This window comes from Aptenodytes forsteri, unplaced genomic scaffold (genome assembly GCF_000699145.1).
Source record: "Aptenodytes forsteri isolate BGI_AS27 unplaced genomic scaffold, ASM69914v1 Scaffold216, whole genome shotgun sequence".
Classification (NCBI taxonomy): Eukaryota; Metazoa; Chordata; class Aves; order Sphenisciformes; family Spheniscidae; genus Aptenodytes; species Aptenodytes forsteri.
The window spans coordinates 253,650-277,930 of NW_008796114.1; the positions used below are offsets into that span (position 1 = coordinate 253,650).

General features: G+C 37.1%; 1 protein-coding gene across 1 annotated transcript in view; it reads left to right on the forward strand.

The window, feature by feature from the left end:
- STXBP5L (syntaxin binding protein 5 like) overlaps positions 1-24,281 on the forward strand; it is a 216,841-nt gene that overhangs the window by 162,225 nt on the left and 30,335 nt on the right. The window contains 3 exon segments of the mRNA XM_009287153.1: positions 2,287-2,438; positions 4,115-4,186; positions 11,146-11,211. Coding sequence (XP_009285428.1) covers positions 2,287-2,438; positions 4,115-4,186; positions 11,146-11,211 — 290 coding nt within the window.

Here is a 24,281-nt window from a genome sequence, read left to right on the forward strand (position 1 = left end):
TGGCCTAAAGTATTAACAGATGAGATTGACACTCATCATTTTTATTCCTTTATTTTTCTTCTCCACTTAGAACACAGGGACTTATGAACACAGGAATTGCTGTCACACTTTACACTAGTAATCTTTTTTACTTCAATATCCTTTTTCTGACAATGCCTATTAACATATGCTTTAAAGCAATATACAAGGATGAAAAAAACAAATAGCAAAATAATTTTTTACTGTTCTTTATCAGTCAATTTGTGTCAAGAAACATGAGGACATATAAAACTTTGCACAGAATGATCTTCTGGCAAATGTGACAGCGTTCCTTTTTGTCCCAGGGAAACTCTCTAAAAATTATTTTGTTCTTCTATTAAGCAAAACAGGCTGTAGTAATTTCTGAAGCAGATACTACTCTACATTCATAAAACATGGAGTTTATTCCTCAGTGCACCTTATGATCTTTCCACATAAGCACAAAATATTGCCAAATAAAAGTGTATTTGTACGCACTTTAAGCTGGTGTATATTAGTAGCTGCTTAAGCTACAGATCAGTGAATAGTCAATGGGGAAAAATGTTCATAGCGTTTCCATAGATGCTGTACTAAAGTCAGTGTTACATCAAGGGTAGAAAACATGGTGTAGTAACAACCGGTAGAATTTGAGCCACTGTTGTAGATGGTGCCTTAATTTGCCAGTTTGACAAATAAGAAAAACTCACCTTATTTCACCCTTTACCTTTTCTATCTGCTATATGGAACCCTCTTTTTTATAATGGAAGCAAAAGAAAAGGTACAACAGAGGAAAATGTTCTGTCTACCCTGCTTCTCCTTCCTCCATCTCGTTACTTCTCTTTTTCCCTATTGTTTTTCCACACACAAATTTATATATCTCCTTTAAGGTATTTTGGAGCTATATTAAGAAGAGTCAGGTGGAGGTGAGTGCATGGCTCATTTTTAGTGTGAACTGAGTGTTTAAATATCTTGCAGGGCATTGAACTGACCACCTTAGTCACTTTTTACATAAAATGACGGAACTTGATCACAAATGATTCCTAATGTGATTGAGCATAGTTCGGGATTTTGAGTTTCTTTGTGGTTGTACCTGTAATCCTTTCAATCTGGAAGTTAAAATTGCAGTCTGATAGAAAAGGAGGGACTTCTGTAGACTAGCCGTCAGTATATAATATTTCTGCTTGAATGAAGACTCCAACAATGCAGTGCAAGAGTTTGGCATACGGATCCTGCGGATAGTCATATGCTCTGTGAATTTATTTTGCTATTAAATCTTAAATAGGTTTAATGCTTTAGTGAGATTTTATCTGCTGAGATATATGGGTTTCCATATGCTATGGTTAACTTCAAGACTTTCTCCCAGGTCTTACATATAGACATGTTTAGTGTCATTGTTTTCTTCCTTTTTCTTAGATAGACATATTGTCTAATTCCCCCCTCAACCTCCACCCCTTGCAAGTTGGGGAAAAAACATGAACAGAAAGCATTTTTATGGGAGAAGAGAAAGTGCTGCTGGTCCAATACAACTTCTTTCCTCTTTCTGAAACTGATGTCAGAAGGGAATCAGTAGTAGCAATAGAGCAGAATCAGGGCAGAATGCTTCTAGAGGGAGTTTCTAGGCAGCAAAAGATATAAATTGTTCCATCTCTTTCTCCTTATAAAAAGACTGTAGTCCAGATCTTAGGCAATCTCATACCAGTTGAGAGATCTTGTTTCAAAGCACGATCAAAATGTCAGTTATGGAATCATTTCAGAGGGGTAGAAGCTGATTTAGCAGGAATCTATAATGTAGCCATGCTGACAGACTTGGAAAGAAATTTTATAAATATCTTTCAGATTTGGCTATCTCCACAATACAGCTTAATATATTTCATTTATCATTTATATTTAGATTTTTAAATAACAACTGTATCTTTATTTTTATTTATATTTTAATTTATATTTGTAGTTTTTATATATATATATAACCACTTTTTAAGGTCTATGTCCAGATTTGTACTCTTAATTTACATCAGTATTACTAGAATTATATTTAGACATTATTGCAATGCGTTTGGCATAGAAAGTTAATTAAAGTGGGCAGTCTGCGTTCTGGAATGCCAATTATTGTGTTTCAGGACACAATTTTATAAATTCAGTATTACAAATATAAAAGAATTATAAAAAGTAAGTTTTGAATAGTTTCTGAAGAAAATGTTTATGTAGAATTCATAATAATAATTAATAATTATTGTTTGCACCACTTGATTACATATTACTAATACTTTTGAGGAACATTTCTTTTCTCAGAGTGGCATTTGGAAACTGCAATGGTTTGGCTGTTGTGGACTTTATGCAGAAGACAGTACTGCTGAGCATGGGAACACTTGACCTATATGGATCAAGTGATCCATACCAGCGTCAACCCCGTTCACCTCGCAAGAGCAAGCAGTTTGCTGCAGGTAGGAAATAAATTACTGTGGTTATGAGCCTGACATGTTCTTTGATTTTTTGCCTGTGGCTTTTTATAGTGCTTTTGAAATGCATGACTATTTGCTGGCCAATGGAGTTTCTATAACTTGACAAAAGAAACCTGACATGTTTTAGATACTGACACTTTCTCAGAAACAAAATGTTTTACAAAGTTTATTCTTTTGGGATGGAGGTCAGCAAGTAATTCCCTTAGCTGAGTCTCTAAAAAAAATTGTAATGAGCAGAGCAGTAAATTGTTTCTCTGGCCGTCACTTGAAGTGTAGTCTGTATGCTATTTTCTTTCTGGTTTCAATAAGTTCATACCAATAGGTAAGACTTCAATTTAAACTTAATTGTATCTTCTGCCAAGTGCTATTCATTGGTATTTGAATAGGCAGTTGTGTTTGGAGAAGTGTAACACCTGAGAGAAATGTTATGTAGGTAGCACAAGTAGCTCAAATTAGCCACTTTGTTGGTGAATTGAAGTTCTTGATACAAACTTACTAAATCCAGCTGTACCCCATTTTAAAATTTGATGCCAAGAGGATCACATTTGTAAGTCATAGCTATTATTATGCATTGTGTGTTAGAAATATTAGTCCATCAATGCAGCTAAACTTTACCATACATTTTTTGTTATTTAAAAAATGTACTTGTATGAGGAAAAAAAAGTCAGATCTTCTGTGTTTCAAGTCTTTTTGCTCTACGTATTCCGTAGTAACATACTAGATTCAGACACAATTATGAAATGTGTTTTACATAGCTGTGAAGTTTTAGAATTAGATTTAAAAATTTGTTTGAAAATGTTCATTTTTAAATCTAACCACAAAATTATAAAAGCAGCAGATTATAGCGGGTTTATCACATCAGCATTTTCATCAGCAGACCCTGCACTAAATCATCAAATCCTATTTCTCCATAGAGTCAATGGAAACTTTTTTTAATTGGGAATATGTTTGTACTCCAAACAGAAAGTAAAATTTAGAGAACAAAATGTAACCCTTCAGGCCTACTTCCATTCCTGAAAGACCATTTATCTCACTTTCTAGGCATTTAATCATGGCAAGCTTAGTTCTCATCTGTGCCAAGAGTTGAAGTTATAAATTTGGCACAGCTGAGGAGAGAAGAGACAAGCAGCTTTAAGCTACCTTCAGCTTCTCTATCTGGTTCAGCCAGCCCCACAGCAGCTCCCAAAGTAATTTGAGCAGCTAGTCACAAGCAACGTGCTGCAGAGCCCTGTACAAAAGGTGGAGGGTAGCTGATGTAGAAATAACTATTATCAACACTGTACCACATAGGATTTCTCTGTGTCAGTGACAGTCTTGGCCAATTCTTTAAGGCAATGCTCCAGCTATGCAGTGTAGCTAGAATGGAGCCCACTGGGGATAAGTGACTGCTAAGAAGGAATACACACTTCTAGATCGCTCATAGAAACGATGCATCTAAAAAAAGCCTCAGCTGCTTTCTCACCATCCATCCCACATCCTTTACTTTTTTGATTATTTTTGTTATTGTATCTCCCAATTGGAAGGTAAGCATCTGCTGAAATTTCTTCACCTTGGCTGTTCTAGATGCTGGTTATGATATCACTTCCTTTCACTTTAGACTGTTTTTTCTCTCTTTCCTCTGCCTGCTGCTGATGCTGGTGTACTGGCATGTTCCAAAGACAACTTTTGCATGCGTGGCCTGTCTAACTTTTATCCAGATTTAACGAAACGGATCCGTACTTCCTATCAGAGTAAGTTCTATAAAGGTTAGGCAAATAGCTTTATCATGATTGGACTATGCCTGACTTAAACCCATGTGTTTGTGCTTTGTAATGTGTTTTTTTAAACACATTCAGCATGCATGCAAACTTATTACATTTTGTGATGTCAACCATGCTTAATTTTGACAATTACCTTTATTATACAGATATTTCAGATCTGTTTTCTTCTTCCAAAAGAGTCAATGAGGAAACCTCAGTGACTTACAGGGGGCAGATTGGGCCTTAGAAATGAGCTTTCAACAATGTTACGTTCTTGATGACAGTATCTTTCTTTGGTTTTATATTTATTTCAGTGTACGTCTACTTATATGAAGCATTTCTTGTTTTGCAATGGCACTGCCTGGTTGTAGTTATTAATTAATTCTTCCCTATTTTCAGAAGAGCAATGTGGCTTAAAACAGTACCAATTGGATTGGGTGCTGTGAAATTTAAAATTTTAATCTTCGTTTGGTACTTCAATATTTGGCTTTGGGGAACCATTCCATGCCTCTGATCTTTAATGGGGAATGTAAAGTGGGTATAAAAATACATACATCAAAGAGAGCTATGAAAATTAATGTTTTTAATATCTTTAAATTTTGAATTACAGTGATATGCAATTTAAATATTAGTATTCACTGCAGAATGCGATGAACAAAGCTATAATTAATTTTGCAAAAATGACTGTTCAACAGATGAGCTGTATGTATCTTAATTAACTGCAGTGCTTATATGTAATTAGGTCTCCAGGATGCCTCTTATTCATCTTTTTAAAGTAGTTTTCGTAGAACAACTGGATAGGCAATTTTACATTAAATACTCAGTATAGGCAAGATAAAGGAGTGGCAGTTGTTTTATCGTCTCGCGTAAATACAGCGTTATGTAGCTATTGAAATATATTTGTACACTCACACAAGAAATTCTATTCCATCTCTCTAGACTGATTACTCAACAACTGATTTCTATGATTTTATTTCATTATACTTCATAAAAGGTGGCCTGTCTAGTTAAAAGACTAGTCCAGTTACAAATCCAACAGTCCATAAAAAGGTTTGGTGTATAATGTCTTAAAGTTTATTAGTCTGGTCTTGCTAATTTCAAGTCTGTAACAGAGAACCTGAGGGACAGACTGCAGTCAAAGGTTTGGGGGTTTTCCCCCACTAAAAAATTAATAGATTCTAAGACCAAAAATGACCAACATTTTCATTCAAAATGACAAACACAGACCACAGAGTTTTTCATAGCTGAAAATGTATTATCTTGTTTCCATCTTCAACCCCAAAATGAGAAAAGTCCACAAAATCTTTCTGTATACATCATAACTGAGGAGTATGAGTCTGACTCTTGTGCAAGATCATTAACAGCGTCATTTCATTCCTCAAAAATTATTTGGTTGTTGCTTTTGCCATTTGATACTTATACAGGAGTATGTACTGTATGATCTGAAAGATGCACCAGGTGATAAGATAAAGAACAGGGCAGGAATGTGTCATAGACTGTAAAATATCTTGCTAAGTCATTCTCAACTTATGCTTTGTTATATGTCTTATCTGAGATAGGAGTTTTAAGATGGGTATTGAGAATGGATTTAGGATTTTGCTTACAAGTTTATCTCTTCTCGTAAGGGATGATGATGGGAAAAGAAAAATAAAATATTTTTGGAAATTGTGCAGTTGAAGCTGATATTATTAAGGCAAAAGAAGATGCAGTCATGTGATAATATAAGCATTAGGTCTAAAGTTTTGAGGGTTATATAAATGAAAATGGAAGTTAATGGGAAGACATATCGGGAGTTGATTCAATTAAGTAATGAACCAGGAAGATAATTTCATGAGGATCAGTTTGAGAGAATAAGACTTGCAGGCACTGAAACCAAAGAAGAGATTATCAACGAGCAAGATACTTAGACTTTTGTCAGTCATTTTGGAGGTGATTTGCAGGAAGAAACAGTCCAGTTTACTATCCAGCCTGAATCTGAAAGTTAAAGTGGGATGTTCCAAGGATGAAACCAATATTATGGATTAGAGTATCAGGGAAGACAGTGGTGCTGTTAGCTGTGTTGAAGTAGCAAAGAGAAGACTTCAACACAAAAAAAATAGAGTTCATCTCGGCGATGTTAAGGTCATGTCTGGACACTTGTGAATAAATTTTAGAAAGGCAGGATTACTACTCTAACTTGGATGGAAGGAATCCAAGTTAGAGATGTGTATTTATGAATCATTAGGGTAAAAAAAGATATTTATTGCCCTGTTTATAGGAGAGAATCTCCTCAACTGCTGGGACAGAGAGATAAAGGAAGTGTTGATGTTTCAGTCTGGGGTGCCTTGCAACTGAAGAGGAAAAGGGGGGGGGGGAACCACAAACCATCAAACAGGGAAAAGAAGCAGTATGTTGGGAGAAGAGAGGTTTTCCAAAGGAAAGACATAATCAGCAATGTCGAGGGCATGCAACATGCAAAGCACAGTGGTGGAATAATTGTTTTGAATTTTAGCCAATAAATCTATAGAGAGCTTGATAAGAGTAATGTATACATGTGTAAGCTAGACTCAAAAGCATCTAGAGTGGACTTAGAGCATTAAGACAGCACATTTGCTGGTTTGGGAGGTAAAAGTGGGAAGGGAGAAGCAAGAAGGGAAGAAATTAGAAGGAGAAATGTAATCGGTTCTACGCATACATAATGGCAGAGACTGAAACATAATTGTCCTATCAGGGGAAGTAATTTGAGGAAAATAAGAGGCTAAGATGAGGGTAAGTGCAGAGCTGGAGGTAGCTTTCTGGTGTTGATGACCTATTCCATTTGCTATAACATCTGCTGGAAGCCACCTTCCTTTGTAGCAAGAATATGTGCCAAGCCAAATAAAATAAACTCTCCCTGCAGTAATGCAGAACTGTGTTTTTTTTTGTTTGGTTTTCTTTTTTTTTTTTTTTCTTCAATTGAAATCAAGTTGTATATGTTATATATTCAAATATTAAAACAAGTACATTTCCTGCATCTAGAGAGATAGTGTTTGCAGCAGAATATAAAAATACCAACTTGCAAAAGCAATTTGCATCTCCTACTAGAAATTCATACCATCTGTTGGTAAAACAAGAAAATAAATAGTCTTTATGAAGCATCCAAAAAGTTGGCAAGTTCAAAGGATGTTGATCCATTGGAAAATAATTTTCAGAATGAAGACTTTTCAGTGAGAACTCCTTGTTCCTCCTTCAAGACGGTCCCTTGAGAGGATGTGAGCAAAAGTAAACTTGGTCTGACAGGAGGACACAGAAAACTGTGTGTTATGAGTCATTGCATATCAGTAATTGACACTTTAAATCACACCTGACAACATAGTAGAAGCTAATATAGGTTGAGTTTTAAGTTGACAGCTATATTCTGAACTAACTGTCATTTCCAAAGAATGCATCATATTTAAACATAAAGAAAACAGTGTGGTAATTCGGTGTGAAGATGATGGATTAAGATAACACTGGGCTTACTTACTGGCTTGTGAATATTTGTGATAATTTATTTATAATTCATTTATTTATAAGCAAATATGTGATGGCTTTGGGTGCTTTTAGGTAAATATCAGTCTGTATCATTTAATCATAGAAATATAAATTTAAAATTTCAAAAATAATTTTAAATTAAATCATGAGTTCATAAAAGTTGTTACTCTATGCTAGACAGTATATTTTTTTGATCCTTTAATAAAGAGGAAATGGGAATCACAGTAAACTGAAAAGTATCCATGGGACATGTCTTTAGAAGTGCTTTAATGCCTTATGTAGTATATTTACATCTTGCACTATTTTCACATGTTTATAATTTGTTCAAATCAAGGCCAATTTCTTTATAATGGCAATGGGTACATCTTCTCACCGGTGGTTGTTTACATTGCCAATCTCAGTTATTTGCCCTTGTTGCTATATTCTTCTTGCTCTTCCTGGACTCAAAATTTGCTGGCATGGGTTTTTTTGGCTAAAAATAGCTAAAATATCTCAGGACACAGATTGGGCCTACAGACCTTCAAAAGGAAAACTGAAAATATTTTTGTAATCTAACTTCAGTAGCCGTTGTAGTCTCTCAAACATTCAAGGGAAGCTGAGTTGCATGGAAATACTTATCCATGATAAATTACTGAAAAGATTTAGCTTGGTTTCCTTAAAAAGGAAATGACAGTAGAAAATAAGCAATAGTACAAAGAAAAGCTTGAGAGCTCTTTCCTATCTCAAAGGGAAACAAAAGACAACATTTAATGGAATCAAAGGTAACACGTAAAAATTGACAAATGTATATTTATTCCTTTCAGTGAATGATGATTGTGCAATTCATTGCCATATAACATCTTTGGGATTTAGAATTTAGTAAGATTAAAAGAGACTTTGGATACCTGGATGGATAATGAGAAGAACTCATTATAATATTTATATGCAAGAAAGATTTATTTATGGCAGGAGAAAATCTGCAAGTGGCAGCGCGTAAGCAAATCTAAGTGTCTGAGATTAAGACAATGCCCTTGTGCAGGGCAGCACATAGTACCACTTATGCTTAACATGGGGACTCATTGCACTTTTTTTTTTTTTGTTTAAAGCATCTGTTGGTGGTCATTGTTAGAGGTGATAGTGGCTTGACAAGTCTAGATTTGTAGAGAAGTTCACATGTTCACCATTTTTAAATACCATAACATGCAACGTATCTTTACTGTTGTAAATTGTAAAACTGTTGCCAAACATAAAGAGCTTGTGGTATTCTCACGGTGGTTGCTCTTGGGTTTTCAGAACAGTGGTGCGACTTGGTGCATTTCCTACTTAAGTCAGTGGCACCATAACTTATATTGGGCTGTAATATTGTTTCTGTTTCACAAAAAAAAAAAAAAGAAGAAACTCTATTTAGAAGCAAAATCTGACCTGGCATTCGACATTGTAATTATCACCAATAGTAACTATACAAGGTTTAGAAGAATTTCATTAATCACAACATCATAACCATAGTGTTAAAATTTTAATACCTCCAATACTGCATTTGTAAAAGAAACAGTTTAATATTTCATTTTATTTATCCAATGCCTCTGGTGCTATGCAAATGCACCAAACTCGCTCCCACTGTACCTTGCAGACAGTTCTACAGCAAAAATCAATTATGTCCCAAATCTCTAGGTACATACAGAAACCCTAGAGTCGGGTAGAAGTAAGATTTGCTGTAAGAAAGCTATACACAGAGAGGCTCTCTAAATGGTTGCAGTTCCTGAATTCTATCATAATGTCAAAAGTGACTGGACTCATAATTGATTGGAATATAAAATTCCCTCACAGATTCTAAGTTGAATCAAAGAAAGATTCAAGTACGTTTCTCAAAATAAAAAATCTTCGATTTTCAACATTAGTATCTAGACTGTAATCTTTTGTTGTTTAGAAGTCAGGAGCAAATATGTCATTACTACTGACTTACAGGCCAAATCAATGCTGCTGTTTTTTCCTAAGCACTCTCAAAATTGTTCTAGCACTCATGCAGCTTCATTAGTGGTAGAAGCTTTTTATTCTGCTTGTTGGGGCTCTGGATTCTCCCCATTTCTCAGAGCAGTTCAAAATTACATTGTAAAAAAAAAACAAAAAACAAACAAAAAACCAGTACCTACGTATAAGATCGCACTGTTTTTAATACAAAGAGGACAGCATTGGTGACAAAATGGTAGCAGAATTTTTTTAAAACAAGGGTCTCTATGAACTTTAGGGATGAGGTCCTCTGAGCCTGAGGGTCCAGAAGCCATAGAAATTAAAACATGTCACGTTGCAGGAGGCATGGTACCAGATTAAAGCATATTGAAAGGTTGTGATAGGATGTTTGACTTCCAGGATACAACGTGTGCAGTGTGTAAACACAGTATCAGTAATAGTAATGCACATCTGAATGTGGGCTAACGTTCACTAGGTTCTATGACCTGAATGCCGTGAGTCCACATTGCTAGCAGATGGATGTCTGGTGCTGGGCTGTCTGCCAGTCCTAAGTAGCCTATGGCATGAAGTGTCAGAGCTCTTTATAACAAGTGTGGACCACTTAATATAGGCCATAGGGCACCATGGGATACATATGAAGGGTACATTTGAATAGGTATGGCCATGCCCAGTTCATCCACTCAACAGTTAGCCCATGGTAAAGGGTGGCATGAGCTCAGACTTTCTCTCCCTAGCATGCCAAAAGGCATGTTTGAACTTGTACATGCAACCTGTGCCAAAGATGAATCTTAGTCTGATCACAGAAACAAGCCCAAGCTTAAGCAGTATAAACTAAGATTACTTTACTTGTTGCCATCTTCCATAGTAGACTGCTACAAATGAGTTCCTCACAAATATTTATGAATAATATATAAAGTATCTTGACCAAAAATTCCGTGATATATTCAGACAGCATTATCGTTGCCTCTGTGTCCTTTAAAATGAGCTATCTTGTGTGAATTCATAAAAAAGTTCCTAATATTGTATAGTAGTGGTGATATTTTTGTATTCACTTTCTTCTTTCACCAGTACTGTTGGTTTTTTTTTTCAGTTTTTCCCACCCCACCCCACCCCACCCCCGTTTTAAGGTTTTCTCCCTGCATTCTGCAGCAGTTGAAAGCATAGAGTTGTTTCCACATCAGTTTGACAGGGATGAATGAGTTTGATTCATATCACAGATGTAAATTTTAAACAATATTTACTTGTTTTCTCTCGTTAGGTACAGTCACTCTTTGTCTACCCTGAGGCACTCAGAAAACAAATCTGAGTTAACAAGAGGTGTGATTTTTAAACCAGACCTCAATTTCTGCAGTGACAGCCTGATAACTGCAGTTATCTGAAATAGATATTTCCCTCCATTTCACACCATTCCTTTCTCCAAATTTACTTTAAAGTGCAGAATATCATCAACCAAGAAAGTTGAAGCATGCCCTGTTAGATTGTAACTTAACTTTTTAACTCCATTTTTTCAGGCCTGACTGAACTCAGTGACAGTCCAGTTTCCCTGGAGCTAGAGCGTTGCAAGTCTCCCACTTCAGGTAAAGGTGATTGGCTTCTCTTCCTGCAGTCTGTATAAGCCATTCATGTCATGCATCACTGTGTTTCATTAACCCCTAAGAAGCGGAGTGCATAGTTACAGTTCCAAAAGAGACGAAATTACTGGAGAAGTGCTTATTACATAGCACAATAAAATCCTAAGTCTGTTTACTTAAAGAAAAATTAAATGTACGTGGTGCATCTTGAGGTGAAGAGTATGAAAACATTTGAATTAACAACATTGTGCAGGTATATTCCTATATCCTCCTATTAGAGGCTTGTTTCTCTGTTTTCTTAAAAGGCTTTCTGACTTTTTTTTTTCAGTAGGGAGTCCTTATAATTTTATATATATATTATGCATATGTGCATGTAGAGAAAGTATTTGAAAAGCAGCACTATGGAGATGGTAAATTTTAACCATTAGAATCCACCAGTGCCTAAGTTATGTAATTTACAGTGGAAGCGTAACCTCAAATAAAAATATTAGCTTATCAACCACTCTGACCCAGCAGTGAAATCATGGCCATTTAAAAACTTATAAATGTTTCCCATTTTACCCATAGTCCTTCAGAAGGTGGAGTTCATCTCATTCCTAGAAGACTTTTTCGCAAGTGCCTAGTCTGCATTGATCTCTTTAATGTGAGTTCACTGTCTTAAAAATCGTTGCTTAGACCTGTTTTCTAGTAGCTGACTTAAATGTGATGGAAAATAAGCAGGTGTAGCTGCGATACATTCATTTTGCTTCTGGTACGCATATCACTCTTTTTTTCCTTGTAGTTTGGTAAGTATTGATAGATACTTTTCCTTCTTCCCCCCCCCCCCCAAGTTATGGTAACAAATTCCCACAAATACACTATTCAAAGCATCTGTTCTTATTTCACATATTTTACTTTATTATAACAGGACACATTAATCTTGAATGGAGGCCACTAATTAGTAATTTACAAAAAGCTGAAACTAATGAAAGTGTTTCTCTGACACATCAAGAACTAAAACAAAATAGCTGTTTTGAAATATGTATTTCCTTGCACTATTTGCAACTCAAATTCTGTAGACATGGGAATATCAAAGTGAAATAGGCTATAATAATATTGGTATAACACTAGGAGCTCAAACTCTTGAGCTGAGCCTCAGAAACGCATTATATGGGCTGTAAAATAAAACATTTTATAATTCAGTATAATTTGTTTATTGTGTGGCTCACTGGGGTTCATCTTTTCAATCTTCTCTCCAGAAACGAGCTACAAACTCTCTTTTTCTTTTTACTGAAAACTAAGAGATCACTGACTTGGTAAACATATGTGCATATGCTTAGTTTTATAATGGTAGCACCTCCTATAGCACCTTACTTTTTCTGCAGTTAGCTTCAATTTTTCATTCTGCTATTGATCAAAAATATCTATTTCAGATAAATTTAAGATTATTTGCTCCAAAGTTTATTCTGCTTTTCTGTTTTGGAGATCATTCAACAGGGAAAACATGGCATATTTATTAATGTTTCCTATTTTAGCCCTTCCATGTTGTTTTCCAAGCTATATTTGAATCTTTAAAATGTGAACTCAGGTGCAATTTTGTTGGCAGTAACTATTATTAGAATTTACTGCTGTTTAAAATAGAAGTTACTTTTACTGTGACTGATATTAGTTATTTATTAAATTAATGCAAAATTAAAATAATTTTGCTTTGGCATACCTGCTCTAAAACTGGGGAAAATCCAGTCTAATCACCTGGAGTAACTGACCTCAAAATTGCGACCTCCAAGAACTTGGGAGCGGAACTACCTTGTGCTTCTCAGCACGGCCTCCCAGCTACATCAGCCTTTGCACTGGCTAACATTTCTTTGTCATAGAACACAACTGATTGATCTGCATAGTTACGGATTCATCAAAGAGGATCCGTCTGCTTCCAGTCTTGCCTTTGATCTATTTAAAGTTCATGGTACACAGGCTCCATAATGGAAGTGTGCTGTACTCTGTAGAGTCCCATGATATCCGTGTTTGACTACAGATCTCTGCTGAAGATAGGCCAAGACTTTATCCTTCAGAAATTTAGTAGAAACAGAAATAACACTTGGCTGCTGAGTCCAGTGATTCAAGTTGCTGCCCAGCGAAGGTCCTACTGGGTATGACTACATCACCAACTGATGAGATTGCAAAGACAGAAGGAACGGAGTTTGAGTTGTTGCAATTCATTATGGTTGCCAGACCACATCAACATCAGTTCTTCACCTGGCAGTGAAGTTCATGCCAGTTACTGGCCCTGAGTATGCACAACGCATACACAAAGTGCAAACTGCTGGAGGACACTAGTCTACGTGACAAACGCCACACACATGATGGCACACTGGTGAGCAACTTCATCCTCAGTTCCATCAGAAGGGGAATGATTTGAGGAACAACATTGATGTGCTCACGTACATACTTTGAGACTCCAAGACAATGCCTAGGAAGAATCCCTCCAGCACGCTAATTGCCAATATAGATGCAAACAGCTTTACATCTAAGAGAGCCATTAGTAACTTGTCGCGGATGGAGTGAGACTGCACTTCACTCGTAAGAGAGGAGCAACAGTACTTTATTGATAGAAAACAGTGAGTTAAAGAGTGAATTAACAAAGTTCAATGGTAAATGCGGCAGTGAACAAGATTCGATGGCAAGGTACGCTTGATTATTTACTGCATAGAGGACAGGGTCAGACAAAACTGTCAGGGAGACCCTCCCGTTGAGTCATGAGGTTCAGAAAGGACGCCCTTGCTTTCTAAACTTCTCAGAGTGCGGCTGGATCCAATCCTAGTCCCAGACTTGGTCAATGGTTTATGTCTACAGGATTATATAAACGCAATCAATCCTTTATATCACTTAGCTAAGGTTTCAAAGTTTAGCATGCTATCAGTCACCTACCAAGTATCTGTTGTGGCAAGGAATCTCTCAACCTCGAGGAGTAACCTTGAGAGGCATCCCTACTCAAGGGAGATCCTGGCGTGCAGCCCACTGCCATGCAGGAGAGCTCAAAGGGCTCTTGGGCTGCTCACTATTTGTAGGGGTAAGATGATTGACTTACAGTCATATTTGCATACTGATAACTGTGGTCAGGTGGGCATATTTCTCACAATAACCAAGGGCTATTGTGTTGTTATCTGGCTCCCAAATCCACTTCGTTAATGGACGAAGCTATCACTATCAGCATCCATTAACGACTGCCCCTGGTAGTTATCGCTTAAGCAGGGATACAGGAGGTAAAGGTCAGGTTGGGTGGGGGAGCACACTGTCACATAACTTAGTCAGATTTCAGTTCCAACCAGGCCCATAAGAACAGTGTTGATAAAAGCTTCTTGGAGAAATTGAAAAATCTCCTGCCTCCTCATCTCTTGGTCTGATCCTGAACAGGTCTGATCCTGAACATTGCTTAGCCTACCTGAACCATCTCAGTTTCCCTGAAAAATTTATTTTGCCTGTAACAACCTACTGCTTGTCAATGTTTTAACCTCTGACTAAGCTTCTGCGGAGCCAGCCTAGGCCAACTCAGTAATTCAGCTTTGTTGTTTCTCTTCTCCCCTGCCTCAAATCAAAATTAGGCATTTGTATTCTATCACCGATATGAGTGTTGGAGCCCTGAGCAAGAGACTCAGTGCTGAAGAATACTCCTTTTACATGCATGGCTGGTTTCTAATTCAGTACAAATCCAGCTTCTTCCATTGAGCAATATTTTAAACTTGTTTCACAAGACTGTCTTTTCAGGTGCTCCTCCTGTACTATTTACTAAAGCATGGCTTTGCAGACAATGTAATTGAAAAATCAGTTTCCCGTTCTGAACACCTTTCAGACTAGAACATGAAATTAAACCATTTGATGAAAATTTCTCTGAAATTCACAGTGCCTCACAGAGGGTAGCAGCAAGTGAAGAAATACCAACCTTGCATTTTAAGAATGGTAGGCAGAGGAGAGGAATAATCTTCCTTAACTACTGGTATCTTATTTTAATTAAATTAGTATTTAAATACTATAGTGATGCATTTCCAGTACTGTACAGGAAGACAAAAAGTTAATAGAGCCATTTGAAAGGTTCTGCTTATTTGTGAATATTTGAGTGGTGGCAGTTTCCACTGTAAATAAAATGTATTCCAGATATAGCAATATAAATGGAATAACACTGGTAAAAATTGTGGAACAAAAAACTTTAAAAATAAAAAACCAAAACACTTATCTATATAAAGCATGTTTCATGAGAGCAGTGATGCAGCATGGCATGCCATATAATAGTATTTGATTGGCTTAAAAAAACCCTCAAATCATATAAAGAACAGTGGAGATCAGGATTTTTCGATACCATCAGAATATCTTATTCTTACTCATGCACGCCATGTTCTTCCAGTGGAGGAAGTCAAACTGCATTTTGAGTGTTGTTTGTGATTTGGAGCTCAAAAGTTAGGGCTTCATACTACATTCACTCTACAATGGCATGTAAGAGCTCAGTAGCTCTAAAACAAAATAAAAAACTCTGAGGCCTTGTAAGCACTCATAATGTAAATGGTGCTACATCCAATGTTGGAGTTAATTACTATATAAAATATTACAGAACAGTACCCATTCCAGTAAAGTTTACCTTTATTTTTATCATCTCACTAGGAAAATTTATTCAGGGGCTCTTAGGAATATAATAGATATAATATACATAATTATATAATATATATGTCCCTTGCTGCTTTAGCCATTTATATGCAGCTTCATATTGAAGCATGTAGTTGAGAATACACTGTGAGTACAAGAAAATGCATCTTTGAGCGGTCGTTTAACTTTGTTGTGTAAGATGCAATGGACAGTTTAGACTTCTTTCAAAGACCAGAAGGAAAGAATTTCATCAGTCCGTGTACAGGACAGTGACTTCTCAAATGTGTGTTCTAAAATGAAAATGCATTTGTGTTTTTTTCTTAAGAAATCACCTTCATATTGGGGGCTCGCATCCAAAATGCTTTTAAGACCATAGAGCTTAGAGAGAAGGCTATGTAAAGATTTCCACAATTGATTCCCATGAGCTTTGGAACAGGTCTCTAAAGGCAAGATTGCGAGTTTTTATACGTACTGTGATTTCCAAGTGCTGATATCCTGATTCATTCCACTGGTTAAATCCGCTGGGATTAGGCCCATGCTATGCTAATCCCACTTTCCTACATGAAATGTTTTTAAATAGCTTTGTTTCAAGAAGAATATTATTAAGTTCCTAATAGTCACTCTTTTTTAACTTGCGGATAACCACAAAGTAGCTGAAGAGGTTTGACTCAGTTTGAAAATTATATTCTTATGGAAAACGAGCAAGAAAGTAAATGTTTCAAAACATTTTGGGTGTGTGGAAAGCATAGAATGTAATTTATTTTGAAACTTGATTATTGATAACACTGCTACCATAACCATTTCTACTTATATTAAATTAAAAAGAATGTTTACTAGTCAGAAGGCAAATTAATCATTAAAGAGAGGTTAGCTCCTGCACTGTGAATACAAGGTGAATTTTATCACTTTTTCCAATATGTGAGGGGGTTTCTGATCAGGTGAATTCATGCTTGCTTAAGATCTTGAGAAGGGATGTGTATGTAGGGATTAGCAAGGAACAGGGAGCAGTATGAGCTGGCAGAGGGCAGGAAATGGGGACCTGGGTTGGGCCATGGTGTTTGGCTCAGGGGCAGCAGTGGGGGTAGCCCCCATGCAGCCCATGGTGCTTGGCTCAGGTTTCAAGGGGGCCTGAGCTCACCAACAGGGGCCAGCGGCTCCTATGGACCAGGAAGACAGGAACTAAGCGAGGGAGCAGGGCAGCTCTGGGGAGGGTGACCAGGGCCAAACACAGCCTGGTAATCACCAGGCAGGTCCAGGGACAGCGGAGGATGTCGGTCCACGAGTCCAGGTCTGGATCAGCAGGGCCATGGCCAGGCACAGGAATGGCAGCAATGGAGCACGAACTGTAGCTCAGGGCAGGGGTGAGAGTTAGGTTCAGCTTGAAAGCAGCTCCCACGGGAAAGTGCTGCCTGAGGCCACCAACGGAAGAGGGCTGTCTCTACATTGGCTCTGAGTCCCAGCAGCCAAACCTCCAGGACCTTACTGTGTACCTTGTCCAAGTGGGTATCTAAATATTAGGCTCTCAAATCCATGTTTTAGCAGAAGGAGACTGGGACTGATACTCCAAAGTATTATGCAGGCAGAAGCTGCCGAATAGGAGAAAAGCCATATGAAGTCATCTTCATTTTGAATAATATTCAATTTTCTGACTACAGTCCTGCTGTAACAGCTGAGGGGAACACACCACTGAATGTCATAGCTACGAGCGCACATTTGTTTGTTGGTTGTGCCTTGGTGTTTTCATTGAAAGACTCATAGGAACCATATGGCTATGAGATAGGTTGTCTGGTCAGGAGAACTGGGTGCTCAGCTTAGCTAGCTGCCAGACCATACCTATTAACTCTGTCTGTGCCTCTTTCTCATCCCACAGTTGGATAACTTGACTGTTTACACATTAAGCTCTTTTGGGCGGGGGCTGTCTTCCCTTGCACTGTGGCATCACAATTTCTGCTGGCTGCCTCCAGCATGAATGCAAACAAATAATGGTAACAAACAACTCTGCTAGCCTCTTGAACCTTTATACTCTACTTCACTCTTAAATTAAACTGGTTTTCAAAAGCTCTTTCTCAGCAAGATAGGTTTACATGCATGATCCTCCTTTATAATAAATGTAGACATAGTAAAATATACATGATTTAGGTACTAAAAATAGGTTACATAATAATACCCACATTCTGATCAGTTTAATAGTAAAATCTTAGTTTTACTCAGAGAAAAGTAATATGCACAGCTTTAATCACAATAAAGCATGAAAGCAACCAGCTCTTCCTTTTGTTTTTACCCTCGAAGATGTGGTCTATTGACAGTGGTCCACGCTGTGTCCTAGCACAATCATGTCCTACGCCAAAAATTTCCACATTTGGTGGTGGACATGGCGGTAGGAGTAACTCCTGGCTTCCTCAACTGCAATTCCTTCATTTCCTCATGCTCTGTGTCTCCTTTGTCTTTTAGCCCCCTACTCACCATGTCCCCTATTCTATCCCTGTACCCATAAACCAACTCATCAACTGTATACTCCTCTTCTTCCCGATCCTCAGTCTCTTCAGCATCCTGTGACTGAGTTAGATTGCAGCCTTCAGTATGGTATGCCTATTGCGTCTGTGAGCAGCTGTGGCAGCTCCCAAATCAAGCCTGTTTAGAGTCCTTCAGAGGAATCAGAAAGTGCATACTTTGCATGTCCTGTATGAGCCTGCACACAAATAGTTGGGAGCTATTTCTGCAGTCTTGCAGTTCAGACATACATACCACAATTTGGGAACAGCTGTGGCATATAACACAAGACATGTAATTCCTGTTATACAGAAACATCTGTAACATAGAAATAGAAGAGGTTAAACCACCACTTTGCAAAGCTCAAAGCCTCCATGATGACAGCACTAATGAAGCTCCTTAGTGTTAAATGCAGCTATGTTTTATAGCTCTGAAATATCCTAATCTAGATCCTAGTCTGTTAGTAGTGTCCCACAGTATTCCTCAGGAATTGGTAATCCTTTTTCAGAGGGCTGGTTGGGCCAGATGTTGTCCTTTCCTTTAAAGGACATTATATCACGAGTGATGCTGCTTTCTCTTTCTCTATAGCAAAGCACTGATTTTCTGGAGCAGTATCCTCCATTCACAGTCTGAAAGAGCGTATGACAGCTGCTCAGATAAATGGAATGTTTTTAAAAGGCTGTTCTGAAAAATCAAGCTGCACTTTGTGTGAGTGCCCAAAATGGATGTAGGAGCCTAACACTTGGTATCCAAATTCAAGAATTTTCATGTTAGTGATGTATATTTTGATGTTGGGTTGATCTGAAGAGATCTCTTTGCCTTGTCCCAAAGCATCCAGTTAACGTGACAGCTAGAAATGGGTTATTGGGAGGGCTGTGCTGGTTCTACTGATACCAAAATGTTGCTCGAGAGCCTGGAGGGCTCCCCTGCTCTTCCCTGAAGAAAGAAAGAAAAACATCTAGCATAGGTGCCAGCTGATACTTTCTTCTGCCACATTGCAGGCTTTGTAGTTTATGACACTTTACAAAAGTATACAACAGAATTTCTTTTAGGGGCTCTGTGACTTAAAATGGTAAGTGGCTGTTCGGGGCATCCTTCTGACCTAAAAGCTTATTAAATAGGAATTACAAAGGACTTGTTCCTTATATTCATATGTCCCAGTGTTCCTGTCACTGTGATACTTACCATGTGGGACTTTCTGTAGAAGTATAATAGTTAGCTGACAAATACTTCGTTGTTCATTTCTAGTAACAGACAGTATGGGTAAGGGGTAAAAGCCAGAAACCAATGGGAAAAAATACTGAATGAATGCAAAATGAAAGAACCATATTGGAAATTAAGTCTTCTGAATAATTAATAGAAGATTTCTTAAGGCATTCTTTTAATAAATTTAATGCCGTTTTGACTGCTACAAGACATGCTTCATTTCAGTTCTCTGGTGTTCATTGTTTAAAAATGTGTTCGTGTGTAAGGAAATGAAAACATTTTTGAACAGAAGCAAAATCATGGTTTTGTTGCATAATTGGAATACAACATAAAATTAAATCTTCAGTAAATTAAGTGCAATATTTTGATGTCTAGATAACACACATTATTTCATGAAGCTGCTGTATTTCGTTTCTGTGCAATCTGTCTTCCTTTCCGTAATATTACAATCGTGTGTTCTGTCTCCATTACCTGTACAACATACCCTCTCTTTTTCAAATGGTATCTTGAGGTATGATGTCATCAGAACTCATAATTTCATTGCACCCTCTTATTAAATTGGTTTCCAGGTGTTTAAATATTTGTGATATGCTGCATAACCAGCATTTGCAATATTTGCCTTAATCTCATTTGGTTTTTTTTTTATCATTCCTGTCATCACAAGGTAAGATATTGCAGCACACAGCCAAAGCTGTGTAAAGCACCATTCACTTCTTGAGAGCTGGAGTAATGTTTTTTCCAGTGCTTCTTTGTTCAGTTACATTTATTTTGCTGAATGGTGTACGTGAAAATATTTAAACCATAATTCTGCCTTCATATGCTGATTAAAAAAAACAGTGTTACAGATTTGCAACATGGTATTAACCAGAAGATGGCATGTTGTTTTCCCTCGCTCCTTTTTCTTTCTTACTTATTAACAACTGCCTTTCTCCTTTTTCTGTTGTTTCAGTTAAAGGATCAAGAAAGTTAAGTCTGCCAACAGATCTTAAGACTGATCTTGGTACGGTAGGCGAAAGCCAACAGCTTTAAACTTCCTTACATTCATTGGCAAAACATTTTACCGACTGATTCATGAAATAACACAATAACCTTGGAGGCTTTGTCTGAAAAGGCTTTCTAAAAACCACCTATTAACCCATACAGTTCTGTTGGCAGCTCTCAGCATTTTGCTCGTTTAATATTCATTTATTTTATGTAGACATATTTTGCCAGCCATTACACACTGTGTGTGTAATATTTTATTACGAAAAGGCTCCAGAACTTTTTACACACTTGAGCCATTATAACTGGTTGTCAGTGATGTTTATCTCTGCCTATAACACCCGATGCATGCGCTAGTCTATTTTCTTTATTTGATGTACAGATTTCGTGCCACAACAGTGATAAGACAGTTGAACATCTATATTTTATGGTGTCTTTGAACTTCTAAGAATTCAGATCAGAAATCAGTCATTTGTGTCTCGCTGCTCTCCTTGAGACTTACCTCAGCCAACTGTTAAGTACACAGTTTGCTGTAACCTTTTTCTCAAGTCTTTAATATTTCAGTGGAAATGCATAGTAAGAGCAGAAATGTCACCTCAAAAAAGCTAAAATGAAAATTCAACATCTTGCGTAACCCAAAAATGTTTGGGGCAGATCATGCCCTCTTAAATATCCACATAAAGGGGATTGCTCCTGGCATTTGGGTTGGAATGTGTGGTTCACACACAGATTTGAATAATTGTCTTTAAATATTCTCAGTCTCAAGGAGTCCTTTCTAGTTTTGCTCTCATGGGAAGTTTCTCGTGTAAGATGACTGAAAAAGCCATGTAGCCATGCCTCATTATTTTGAGTGTCTTTTTAGAGATAGAAATTAAAGTTGGATCACATCCTTGCATAATGCAGCTGAACTTAATTTCTGTCACTAGGAATCATGTGCATGTATTAACCAATGTAGCACTGTTCCCCAAGGCAAAAGTCAGGGGAATAAATATGTCTTCCACATTACAAATGACTGAGGAACTTGCAAAACTTCTAATAGCTCCTGATAAAGATTAAGTAAATAAATGTTGAAAAATCATTGGGAAATTCAATCCAGATTGTGCAGATTTCAGTGTACAGAGTGATTTAGTTGAAATAACTTACTCCATCACTAATAGTGATGTTAGAGAAACTAGGAACGTAGGAATACACCAAAAAAAAAATTTGGAGTGGAAAATTGTAATACCTATAATACTCCACAAAGGTAAAAGGAGTGATGTAGGCAGCTATAGACCTGTAAAATTAATATTTATCACTAAATAAATGGGCAGCTATTATCAGGGAAGGTGAATACTTAGAGTATCAAAATAGCCATAGGGTAGGACCTAAGGCTAAACCATATTCTACAGGTCAGACTTCTTTTTGTTAGTATTGTTAAAAATACATAATCTTGAAGGACACATAGCATGAAATAGATTTAGATCCTGAATCATTACACAAGAAAAAGATAAATTTGATGTGTAAAAGACTGGATTTATAGGTTTTTAGAAATGCAAGAAACAAATCAATGTAACTAGAAGTGGTGAGGGCTTTACTTTATAATATAAAAAAGTTGCATACCAGAGAAAAAGCCTTGCCATCAGCTTTGCTGTAATCATGCTGGGAGCTGGACAATATTGTAAGCATTGCCTAGAATATATTGACAAATTGAAGGCAGATTTATGTTAAAAAAATCAACCAAAAAAGCCACAAACCCCCCCCACAAAACCCCAAGGACTGGGGAGCAGGACAACTGTGTACAGAAGGAAAGCTGTAAAAGTTAACCAAATTCAACCTAAGAGTGTAGGAGGCATGATGATCCATCTTAAATGTATGACATATGTAGGGAAGTTTGAAGATTAATGGAATGCATAATCCTGTCTGTGATTTTGATTTCAGAACAGTCATGTTTCTACCATTATTCTATTTACCTGTACTCATTATTTTTTAATAATGTAGAACAAGTTAAGTATAAACTAAAAATAAGTCTAAGAAGGTCTATTTCAACATCTTGCAGAAACTAGTGGAACTCCATTAATTTCAAAAGCTTCATACACACTGAAAGGTATTACCAAATTTTCACTTAAGCATTCTGTTTGCTGTTACTGCCACAGCTATTGGGTGCTCTGTACTCATATTACCAAGGAGCCTAGTGGATTGCTAAGGATAAAGCATGTGGAAGCAGCATTCAATGTGTAAGCTGGCAGATACTCATGGCTAATCAACTGCAGAGGAAGGTTTAAAAAAAAAAAACAACCCTGAAACAAAACAAAAAAAACTTGTTTCAGTTCTCCTTCATGACTGTCTTAGAAGGGCAGAAGATTCCTGTTAATTGTTCTAGCCATTAAAACTGTGCTGAATTATAGATTGCTCACTTCACCACAGGCTGGAAAAAGTCTCTCTTTCTCAATGTATGGAGCTACATTTAAATGAGAGTTCCTGGAAAAGGTGAAGACTAATGTCTACATTTCATTTACTTCTGCTCCAAAATGTCCTGGATACACTGGCAGAGCTCTTAGAGATTATTTATCCATTGTTTGGCTGTTGCCTGAGATTGCACCCATAGTCTGAATATTCAAGGGATAACAATACTCTCTGGCCCACACTTCTTTTAAAGATATTCAGGTCACCACTTTCAAAAGATAAGATATTGTATATCCATCCCATTGGCTCTGGCTCATAACTTTCCATAGAGTGCTGATACATCGCCTACACTCAGCACCGAACTGCAGCTAATTGGGAAATACATTAGCATTTGGCACCTTACAGTGCTTCTCCCTTCCTAGGATCTGGCTCATGTAATGTCCTTCCTTTCACTTTGCTTTGAATTGTAATAGTAGAGGTTAAGTAGAAGTTAAATTTATTTCAGGTGGAGATGCTGCCAGGACTGAGAATTGCTTGGGGAGTAGTTTGCTAGCATTTAAGGGAATAATGTGTGATCTGATGACTGAGGGTGTTCTAGTTAAACCTTGTCAGGATTTTCATGACTTAAAGGTACTTTGGGACTCCATTTTGACCTTTGTACGACTGATAATTTAGTTGACCTCAGCATTTTTATTTTGATGTAGTGATTATTATCTATCCCTGCTGAAGAACTTGTCACCTGTGGGTGCCATGTCTCCAGACAGAAACGTGAGAATATGCCATATGTGGGGATACAATGAAACTTTTTGATAGTTTTAGCTACTGCAGATCATGGTAACCCAATGTTTATTTGAGTTGGCCGGGAGGAGGATGTAACATTGCATATACTGTACAGTTTCCCTATTATCCTTCGGAGGCCGCTCTGAAGGATAGTATCTTTATTTTTGAAGCTAATACTGTTTCCCAAAGTTTTCTGAAAAGATCATCTACATTTCCATGCACTGTCGCAGTGGAATGAATTATAGGGATAATCCTAATCTAATTTAATCAAGTGGAGAATCTGGGATGTAGCCAGACGTATACAACTGCTTTTATATGAGAGTTTTCTAACTTTGCTTCACCAGCCACTTTAAGCATTAGCTTGTATTTTTCTTTTAGGAAATATTTCTGATCATTTCACTAAAAGCTTTCAAAGTGTCCAGGTGATCACAGGGAGCTAGACAGAAGTCCTAACTAAAGATAGAGATACTCGGTAACTGCTAATTTTCATTTAATTCCTATGAACAGATGGTTTCACTGTATGAATTTATGCTATCACCTAGACTTTATTAGCCAAAGAACAAAAGAAAATGCAAATAGACACAGACATCTTTTGTTACTTTTCGCTAAACTGTGATCTTCAAAAG